Genomic DNA, 9,485 nt, shown 5'->3' on the forward strand with positions numbered 1-9,485 from the left:
CTTCGCTGCCCCTTTCCTTGTGTGGACATGTCAAAAAATAATAATAATAATAATAAAATTTCTATTAAAAACATTTAAGGAATTTATTTTAAAAAGTGTTCAATCATATGAATCTATTTGATTAAAAAATAATTTCGATATTTTTCCTTAATAACCAATATCTCGTGAGATGACGAAAAGAAACAACCAAAGGATTTTATCTTTCCCTCTCCAATAAATAACGGACAAAGTACGCTCGTTTTGCCCCGTATTGTAGGCGCACATCCCTCGCTCTCTCTGTCCATCTCTCTCTAGAAGCTCTGTCTTGTTACTCTGCTCTGAGCTTCACAAATTCACAACCCAAATCGTTTTCATGCGTTTCCCACAACAATTTTCGATCCAAAAGCTCCATAATCACTTGCTGTTTCTATGTTTCTTCAATACATTAAGGTAAGGTACCCCCTCCAAGTGTTCGATTAGCTTTTTTTATTTTGTTTAATTTTTTATGAAATTTTAAATTATTTTTGTGATGGGTGTATTCTACTAAAGAAGAACAGAGTAATTTTGGTTTGCTTTTTTTTCTATATGTTATTTTGTGATTTTTATTTATTAAAAAAAAAATGATACCCATCGATTTTTTTTTTTCCGAAAACTTGAATTAAGTTTCTATTTTTAGCTAAGATATGATTTGGAATTTTACATGAGGACGGTTTGGCTATTGAATATCTTGAATATCATTGATTGGGATTTTAATTATTGTGAAGAATTCCGAAGCTTCTTGTTCGGATTTATGTTAATTATTTCCCTTTTTTTCTTTTGTTTTTTTAATTACTTTTTCAGGTTCTTTAGTTTTATACAATAAAACCCCGCGTAAAAACTCGCGCAAATCTCGAACCTTTTATTACGTGAAGATTTGCGCCTTTTTCTGAAGGTTACCATCTCTCACTCTCTCTCTCTCTCTCTCTCTCTATATATATATATATATATATATGTGTGTGTGTGTGTGTGTGTGTGTGTGTGACTGCCGAGAAACCGTGAGAAAGGAAAAGAAAATAACTTGTGTAAGTCGGCGATTATTTATCTCTATTATTTATTTATTTATTTATGTTGCTTTGATCTATTAATATACATGGAGTAACATTTGCGAGTTCATTTAGAAAAACGTAATATTTGCGAGTTTAGTCATTAATATATACGTGAGTGTGGATTTTTGTCTTTAACACTTGTTTCTTTGGCCAATCTCATTCTCCAACTACTATTTTTCTTTTTAATTTAATACATCTACGTTTTTTTTTTTTTTTTGGGGGGGGGGGGGCGTACACGTTCAGTGCTGTTACTATAATGGATAAAGGCTGTTGCCCATTTCAATCTCCAGAGTTCCTTGAATGACACGTAAGACCTTTGATAGATTCATACAATTTTCAGTAATTTATCTGGGTTTCAGGGTTTGGTATTCCTAGCTTGTGAAGTTTCCTGGCTGATGGGTTTAAGATTTACCGGTATTGGTCTTTGTGGGCATGGAAGAAACCTGTAACCTCAAAGCAAAGCAACTTTGTGAATGTTCTGCAAGTCATACAGGATGACCTATGCAGTTGATTCTTTCCCTGTTTGATACCATAGGGGTTTTTGTTTTGTTTATTTACGTTTTTTTGCCATTTTCTTGTCTGAAGAAGTTTGACAATATGATGCAACCCTGAGATACCATTTAAGCAACTATATATATAGATTGGTTTCAGACATGTTCATTGTTAAATTAATGTCATCATTAAATACCATGCGAATTATTATTTCTTTATTTACAATGAATTACTGCTTCTTTAATCTCTTTCTATCTTTTATGCAGATCTTTGATTGAAATTTGATAATTATACTACATAAACCCCTAGTAGTTGATGGCTTCACCGGACCTTGACTCTTCCTGGCCATCCTCGACTGGTGAATCCTTCTGCGGATATTTAAATATACACCTAGAGGAAGATAATCCAGCCGAAATTTTACCTGTGCTGGAAGTTTCCACATCTTCTGTAGCCTCTAAATGTAATATTCCCAACCCACCTTCTCTACCTGGTAAATCATGTAGTAGAAACAAATATTCCAATAGGCTTTCGGAGCGTAGCTCTGTCCCAAAGGAAACAAAAGATACATGGGACAAGCTTTTCAAGGAAGGATATGGTTCAGATGTCTATATTATTACAGAGGACAAATCATATATTCAGGCTCATTCCAGTGTTCTGGTGAGTTACTGAACTTTGCCTTTCCTTCTTTTTAAATTTGAATAGCCCTATTTCTATTGTAGGCCATGCCTTAATATCGCGAATTTTTTGACTTGAAAAGATTATATTGAAGAAATTGCTGAAAAAAGAGAGGCTGGAACTAATGAAAATATAATTCCATCACATGTAAATTCCCATATCATTATATTTTGGTTGCTGAGGAAATTTTGAGGAGGGTTGCGGCTAAAGGCTTATCCACTGTATTTTTCATTGTGTAGAGTGTTGCATCACCAGTGCTGCAGAATATTCTGCAGCAAGCAAAAGTTAAGAATGGTATGAAATACATCAAGATTCCTGGGGTGCCTTCTCAAGCAGTCTATGTTTTCACTCGTTTTCTTTACTCATCCTGGTAGGTTGGAGGTGTCCTTTTGCATCCCCCATTTTCACTCGCAGGTAGCTATTCTGGCTAAAGTTCTCAAAAGTTATTTCTTCTTAAATATCCTAATGCAGCTATGAAGAGGAAGAAATGAAGCAGTTTGTTCTCCATTTGTTGGTTATGTCACACTCCTACTCAGTTCCATCACTGAAAAGAGTTTGTATATATGTTCTGGAGCAAGGCTGGCTGACCAAAGAAAACGTGATAGATGTGCTTCAATTGGCAAGGAACTGTGATGCACCGCGGCTCTCCCTCATTTGCATTCGTATAATTGTCGGGGACTTCAAAACTATATCTTCAACTGAAGCTTGGAAAGTAATGAAGCTTTCTAGTCCTGAACTTGAACAAGAGCTTCTAGAGTGCGTTGTTGAGGCAGATTCCGTAAGTCAGTTCCTGTTCTTTGTTCAAACCAGTTTATTTTATTTCTGTCTTCTTTTTAAGAAAACATGCCAAGGTTGCATCAAAACCTACATCTGTCATGAAGAAGGCGCAGAAACATTATATTTAATAAATCTTATTTCTGAGCTATGTTTCTTCACATATTAGTATAGAAGGTTTTGTACTCTTTTCTTCCGATGGGCACCTTTTAACTTTCCATTGTTGAATATGAAGTCTTATGTTCTTGACAATTATCAGCTGGACTTTGTCTCATATTAATCATCTTTGGCTTACCAGTCCAAGAACTGCTATAATTCCTGACTCATTTAAGGTTTTCTTATGATCTAGACACATTAGTATGAGTACACATGCTCACATATATGGCATTAATCAACAATTTTTAATGCACAGACTTCATAGAGTTAATAATAAAGTCAATCAGGTGATATTGTTATCCATTTATTCTATATTTACTCTTTTCGGTCAGTCTTAAAGTTTAGGATCTTTGTTTTGATCTTTTGTTTCAGAGCAAACAAGAGCGGTCGAAGAAAATGGAAGAGAAAAAGGTGTACTTCCAACTGCATGAGGCGATGGAAGCCCTGCTTCACATATGCAGGGATGGGTGTAGAACAATAGGGCCTCGTGACAAGGTTCTAAAAGGAAGTCTGGTTGCTTGTGGTTTTCCTGCTTGCAAAGGACTTGAGACTTTAGTCCGTCATTTCTCTAGTTGTAAGACCCGGGTTCCTGGTGGATGTGTTCACTGCAAGCGCATGTGGCAGCTGCTTGAATTGCATTCTCGCATGTGCAATGAGCCTGATTCTTGCAAGGTCCCTCTTTGTAGGTAAGCATGAAACTTCCATCTTTACCTCAATTGCCTTCATTCTCAGGGGAGAGTAAATTACCATACATTCTAGATAGTCCAATTTACTTGCATACGAACATAATTTGAAATGACAAACTCCAGGAGTTGAACAAATCTCATGAGGGACTCGGTTTGTATTCCTACTGGTCTCTTTTAAATTTTGAACAGAGTATAGTACTGACAATGGCAGAACTCCAATCTTAGTTCTATTTACCTTGAGTAGCAAGTTTCACCTATTATAAATTCTGATGATTATGTTAATAACATTTTCTTTTTTTTCTCTCATGTTCTAGGCATTTCAAGGAAAAAATGCAGCAGCAGATGAAGAAAGATGAGGCAAAGTGGAAATTGTTGGTCAGTAAAGTGATAGCTGCAAAGAATTTACTGGGGCCGTTCTCAGGTCGGCGCTCCGGTTTATTATGACCCCCCATTACTGAATACACTTTGTATATTCATAGGAATATGAGGGTATCAATAAAATACCTCAATTTTTTTAGAGGGAAAAAAAAATCAATGTGAGCTCAAGCTCACTGCCTTCGTAAGAAATCGTGGGAATTGTTAAAAAAAAAAAAAGGGGGGGGGATTATGTATCCTTAAGGACAGAGAGTAGTCTGCATGCAATTCTTTCCGACTTTAAGTTATAAACCAAGATGCCATGTTGAATTCAGTTCTAGGATCTGATACATTGATGAGCAGACTCATGAAATGCTTGTGATGGCAACACGAGAGCCTGATTTGGTTATTGAACTGATTGATGATGTTAAACTATATGGAATCTGATATATAACATTTATCAAAAAAAAAAAAAAAAAACTACATGGAATTTGATATATATACCTAACAGCGGTTTCTCTAAGGCATATATAGAAGCTGGATGATAACTAGGTTGCAGAGGCATCTTTGATGAAATTTCAGTACTTTCTTTCTTTTCATAAGGAGCAGGTGATGGAGCATAAGGAGGGAGGGAAAAACTTGATGTATATTACAAATGAAGCATCCACATCTCTTTATAGAAAAACTTATTGAAGCATGTGTTTATTCGAAAACAAGTATTTGTTACATTCAACTGTTAACATTCTAATGACATTAGCCTTCTTATGACATGTTTACAAGACCCTAAGAGGATTCTATTGTCCATGTGTACTTTGTGTTCATTTATTTATACAAACAATATTATTTGAAAATGAATGTGTATGTGGAAACAACATGGTCTTTGTCTATACCCCATCTTTTAAAATTCTTCATATTTCAATTCCTCTTGTATAGATTTACATTCATGGCAATACGACAGTGTATTGAGCAATTAAATATTGATACATGTTAGGAGAAGTGGATGGTTGGCAACTTTCTTTCGCATAATTTTGCTATTCAAGTAATTCCTATTGGTTGGAAACAGATGTTTTAAGATGAAAAGGGGCTGACTAAGTGACTATTGATTTTGGTTTACTACAATTAACTCTAGTTTGGAATCATGCACAGAATACACTAAATTCACTTGTAGAAATGCTAATTAGTATTTACCACTTGCTGATCACGAGAAGCAAACAAATGTAGAAATACAGATTAGTTTGTATGTAATCTTATCATTATATTTCAAATTCATATTATGTATGAGAGAGAGAGAGTAAAGTCATAATATATTTTTCAAATTTATTGTCAGCACGTGCTGGGTTTTATACGGATCGGGATCCCCAACATTAGCTGGGAAATTGCCCATCAAATTTTTTTAAATCTTGGCCATTGAATCTCATCCAAGAGTCTAGAAGCTGCCACCTGTCACATTAATTAAAAACTAATAAAATATTATTTAAATTAAAAAATATATGGGGTGGTCAGCCACCTCACCTGAGACATCCACCCCCAAGGGCTGGTTGGGGGTGGCTGGCCCTATGGCCGAACCACCCCCAAGGGCCATGGGGTGGCCAAAGCCATCCCCAACCGGTCCTTAGGGGTGGTGTGGCCACCTCTAAGGGCCAAATCCAAAAAAAATTGATTTTTGAAATTTTTAGATTTGGCCCTTGGGGGTGTGGTCGAACCACCCCCTAGTGCCATGGGAGGCCACCCCCAACCTGCCCTTGAGGGTGGCATCTAGGGGGTGGTTCGGCCACCCCCAACCAGTTCTTGGGGGTGGCCATATATTTTTATTATTTTTTTGTTTTTTTATTATTTTGTTTTATATTTTCTTTTTAAAATTCAAATAATATATTTTTAGTTTTTAATTAATGAGACACATGGCAGTTTCTAGACTTTTGAATGAGATTCAATAGTCAAGATTTTAAAAAAAATTGATGGGCAATTCTCCAGCTATTGTTGGGGATCTTGATCCGGTTTTATACTTTATTTTATCAATCCCCATAATTAAAACCATAATAATCTCATCTCCCAAAGTCCCAATTGTTCAAAATTTATGCCTACTTGGCCCTAATCTCAAATCCAACATCTTGACGGGCTAGAAGTCCAAAATGAAATTTATTTTTAACTCATTTGTCCTAAACTCAAATGGAATGGAAAATCTACTTACTTAAGGCCATCACTAATATCTTATTAGGTAATTATGAGCTGAGTATAGTAATATTCCCGCGAGGGAAACTACAAACGTTTCTTTTATTATCTTAAACTCATCTTAATTAACAGATTCCTTAGGTCCCGAGACTTAGCTTAATCGGTTAGGGATTGCATCTCATGAAGCAAAAGTCACTAGTTCGAATCTCCCTCACCATTTTCTCTTCGCTTATGTGAGCATTTAGAAAAAATATATATAATAAAATAAAATAAAAACATATTTCTTTAAGACATAATCCTTCAAATCATTAAACATCTTTCTCATAAACATACTTCTGCAAGCTAAACTTTCATACATACTTTCATATCTTAACAAGCTTAAATCATAATACTTTCATAGCTCAAACATTTTATAGCAGTAGACATGTAATTTGGCTCATGTCTGAACTCAAAAACATGGAATAACTATTTAGTGTAAAAGGAGTAATATTGCAAATATTATCATTCAACTCAATAGATGACATTCAATAGCTCACTGTCTTCAAATCAAACATTCAATAGCTCACCGCATTACACATAATAGATGACAAAAGGTTCATTTGTCCAAGTTAGAGTAGGTCTATCTAATTCTCATGTCCAAAATCCATATCATCATATCTTAAATTACAATACAAACATAAAAGGCATGACTGCAGATCATCATCATCCACATGTCTTGAAAAAAAACTCAAATACTTAAGCCCCATCTGCTAGTGTCCTCTTTGATGTACTAATGTAGAGAACTGCATCAACAAAGAGAAAACCCAATCATTATCAAACTAGTCAAATAATAATGGCACGGGCCAAAAAGATGGTTGAGTAACAGTGAAATAACGAGTCAATCCATTAAAGTACCATTGTTTCCGCGGATGAAAGCGTCGCCATACTTATTTTTCAACTGCCCGTTGACATATTCTTCAGTTTGCTCCATTGCTATATTCATATACCCATCCAGACACGCGAGAATACCTGCACACAAAGATCAAAGATATCAAAATAACTAATGAATGTATAGTTCCATAGTCCATGCTGTACTAAACCAATTGGAGCACACCAACCATCAGTCAGATGTTTATCTACGCCAAAAGTTGCCACTGGCCTTTGTAGCCAAGTGGTATTTCTCCACCTGTCAAAGGTGGAGGTCTGATTCTACTGATTACGGGTATCAAGTATTGTATGATTCTTCTACCATACTAAACCAGCATATGGCCTTCTTCCCCTTGAGAAACCAATTTCATAATGTCACAAAGGACTGGAAAAAATGTCTGTTTCACCCCTTCCTTAAAAGCTAAAAGGAAGAAAAAGGGAGGATAGATGTCACCTATTTTCACTAGATGGCACGATGTTAACTAATTTCTTTTTTCCCTAAAAACTCGGGCAGAGTGAAGGGGAAAAGAGAGAGAGAAAGCAATGGTGTCTGAAATGCCTGAACCCAATCTAAAAATTGCTAATAATATATCCTACAGTGAGTGATCAATGTACTGCAGACATTTGATAAATGACAGGCAAGTGTAATTTAGGCAATATATAAACGGAGGATTAGATGATAAATGTGTCAGCAAGAGATTTAGTATGGAAATTTTATATATTTAAAACAAATCATGCTTGGAGATGATTTTGCTGTAAAAATTCAGTGCAATTGCAGCTTGTAAAATGAAGGAGATACACGTAAATACCAAAGAAAAACAAAGTCAATCCCTTTCCAGATTGAGAGGATGTGAACTAAGAGAGAGAGCATTTGAAAGATTTTGTGACGCATCAGTGACAATTATACCTATAAGCTTGCATTGAATCCACAAGAAGCGTTTTCAGGAAAAAATAAAAAATAAAAACGTTCTCTTGAATGAGAAAATAAGTGTCCAAAATATTAAAAACGAGATAAATAAAGGCATGAATTTTTTTCTTTTCTTTTCCTTGCTGAATCATGTGTATATTGCTTATGTTACATATGCATTGGGGTATTCTTTCAAAGATTACCATATTCTAGCTCCTTTAAGCACTTAAACACAAAACATTAACTGGCCAGTAGAATTGGAATTATCTGAAATCCCTCAAAAGGAAAAATGGTTGCTATGTGGCAGTTACACTTCCATCAAAGACTAGCCATAATAGCAAGCAGAGCTGGTCTTCATGAACCATTCACCATGCTCCCAAAAAAAAAAGGTAGCTCAAATGTTTGTCCTCTCTCTCCCCCATCAGAGCACAGCCACAGACACATAGAGACAACAGAAGATAATACATCAAATTTAAAGAGGGGAAATGGGAAATAGAGAAACTGACCTCGATAATCAACTCCAGAATTCAGTTTAACAACAACGGGTCGCCCTCGAATTGATTTGAGGAAATCTCCTGGGGTCTTTGTAGTTGCTGACCCTTTCTCTCCACCTCCACTCATTTTGCTTATCTAAAATCTAAATTTCAGTACCTGACGATAGAATACCAGTAGTAAACAATATATTAATTATGGAACTAACCAATATAGCATAACTAAAAATTGTAGTCACCTTTACTTTAAATTTAAAACACCCATCACTCATAGCAAATCAATGAATCACCAAAAAGAAAAAAGTACTTTTATTTAACAATTATGCCCGATGGGTTTAACCTAATTCAAATGCCCAAAAAGAAATAGCTCACTGAAATTTAAATCCCTAATGAACAGTCCTGAAAAATCCCGACTTTCCTTCGAATCCCAATTCCAATATGAGCCCCATGCCTCATTTGCCCATGCTACTCCCGATTCAATAGCTACGGTTGAAAAGATAAACCCTAGACTAATAACACCATAACAATTCCAAAGAAGAAATCAAATAAGTGTTCCATAAAACATCGTTTTTTTGGTTCATCGACTACAATTCATATATGACCATGGAAAAGAATAAAGAGTTCGAATTCGAACCCCAACTACTGAAAAGTAAAGAGATAAAGATTAAGAAAAATACCGTTTGATTGCTTTGCTTGATCTTTGAGAGGGCGGGACTAGAAAGTTAAGACGTAACCCTCGCTTATATGGTTGGGTCTTTATATACAGGCTGCTAGGGAACGACGTCGTTTGTTTAACAACATTTTTTTTTTT

At 35.5% G+C, this 9,485-nt stretch overlaps 2 protein-coding genes across 5 annotated transcripts; one reads left to right on the forward strand and one right to left on the reverse strand.

Annotated features, from left to right (window-relative positions):
- The first annotated feature begins 262 nt into the window (after nt 1–262).
- LOC132179786 (BTB/POZ and TAZ domain-containing protein 3) lies at nt 263–4,617 on the forward strand. 3 transcript variants are annotated; one of them, XM_059592557.1, is made up of 7 exons: nt 263–429; nt 820–910; nt 1,823–2,213; nt 2,471–2,601; nt 2,703–3,009; nt 3,534–3,847; nt 4,162–4,617. In XM_059592557.1, the coding sequence occupies exons 3-7, from the start codon at nt 1,872–1,874 to the stop codon at nt 4,289–4,291; spliced, it is 1,224 nt and encodes a 407-aa protein (XP_059448540.1). In that variant the 5' UTR covers nt 263–429; nt 820–910; nt 1,823–1,871; the 3' UTR covers nt 4,292–4,617. The 3 variants fall into 3 exon arrangements, with proteins under 3 accessions (XP_059448540.1, XP_059448541.1, XP_059448542.1); XM_059592558.1 differs by lacking the exon at nt 820–910; XM_059592559.1 differs by lacking the exons at nt 263–429; nt 820–910 and adding an exon at nt 1,301–1,371.
- Nucleotides 4,618–6,906: 2,289 nt separating this feature from the next.
- On the reverse strand, nt 6,907–9,414 carry LOC132178704 (sm-like protein LSM36B). Of its 2 annotated transcripts, none has more exons than XM_059591218.1 (4): nt 9,352–9,414; nt 8,690–8,834; nt 7,265–7,378; nt 6,907–7,152 (listed from the first exon to the last, which is right to left on the reverse strand). In XM_059591218.1, the coding sequence occupies exons 2-4, from the start codon at nt 8,802–8,804 to the stop codon at nt 7,106–7,108; spliced, it is 276 nt and encodes a 91-aa protein (XP_059447201.1). In that variant the 5' UTR covers nt 8,805–8,834; nt 9,352–9,414; the 3' UTR covers nt 6,907–7,105. The 2 variants fall into 2 exon arrangements, with proteins under 2 accessions (XP_059447201.1, XP_059447202.1); XM_059591219.1 differs by having other exon boundaries at nt 8,690–8,813; nt 9,352–9,401.
- Nucleotides 9,415–9,485: the final 71 nt, after the last annotated feature.

Source organism: Corylus avellana, chromosome ca4 (genome assembly GCF_901000735.1).
Source record: "Corylus avellana chromosome ca4, CavTom2PMs-1.0".
NCBI classification, from domain to species: Eukaryota; Viridiplantae; Streptophyta; class Magnoliopsida; order Fagales; family Betulaceae; genus Corylus; species Corylus avellana.

Excerpts from the sequence above, each read along its gene's own strand:
- LOC132179786 (XM_059592557.1), top strand. The coding sequence starts at position 1,872 with ATGGCTTCACCGGACCTTGACTCTTCCTGGCCATCCTCGACTGGTGAA. Across the intron at positions 2,214-2,470 it reads AGGCTCATTCCAGTGTTCTG|AGTGTTGCATCACCAGTGCT; the intron begins GTGAGTTACTGA and ends TTCATTGTGTAG. Across the intron at positions 3,010-3,533 it reads GCGTTGTTGAGGCAGATTCC|AGCAAACAAGAGCGGTCGAA; the intron begins GTAAGTCAGTTC and ends CTTTTGTTTCAG.
- LOC132178704 (XM_059591218.1), bottom strand. The coding sequence starts at position 8,804 with ATGAGTGGAGGTGGAGAGAAAGGGTCAGCAACTACAAAGACCCCAGGA. Across the intron at positions 7,379-8,689 it reads TTCTGGAGTTGATTATCGAG|GTATTCTCGCGTGTCTGGAT; the intron begins GTCAGTTTCTCT and ends CTTTGTGTGCAG. Across the intron at positions 7,153-7,264 it reads TTTCATCCGCGGAAACAATG|TTCTCTACATTAGTACATCA; the intron begins GTACTTTAATGG and ends TTGTTGATGCAG.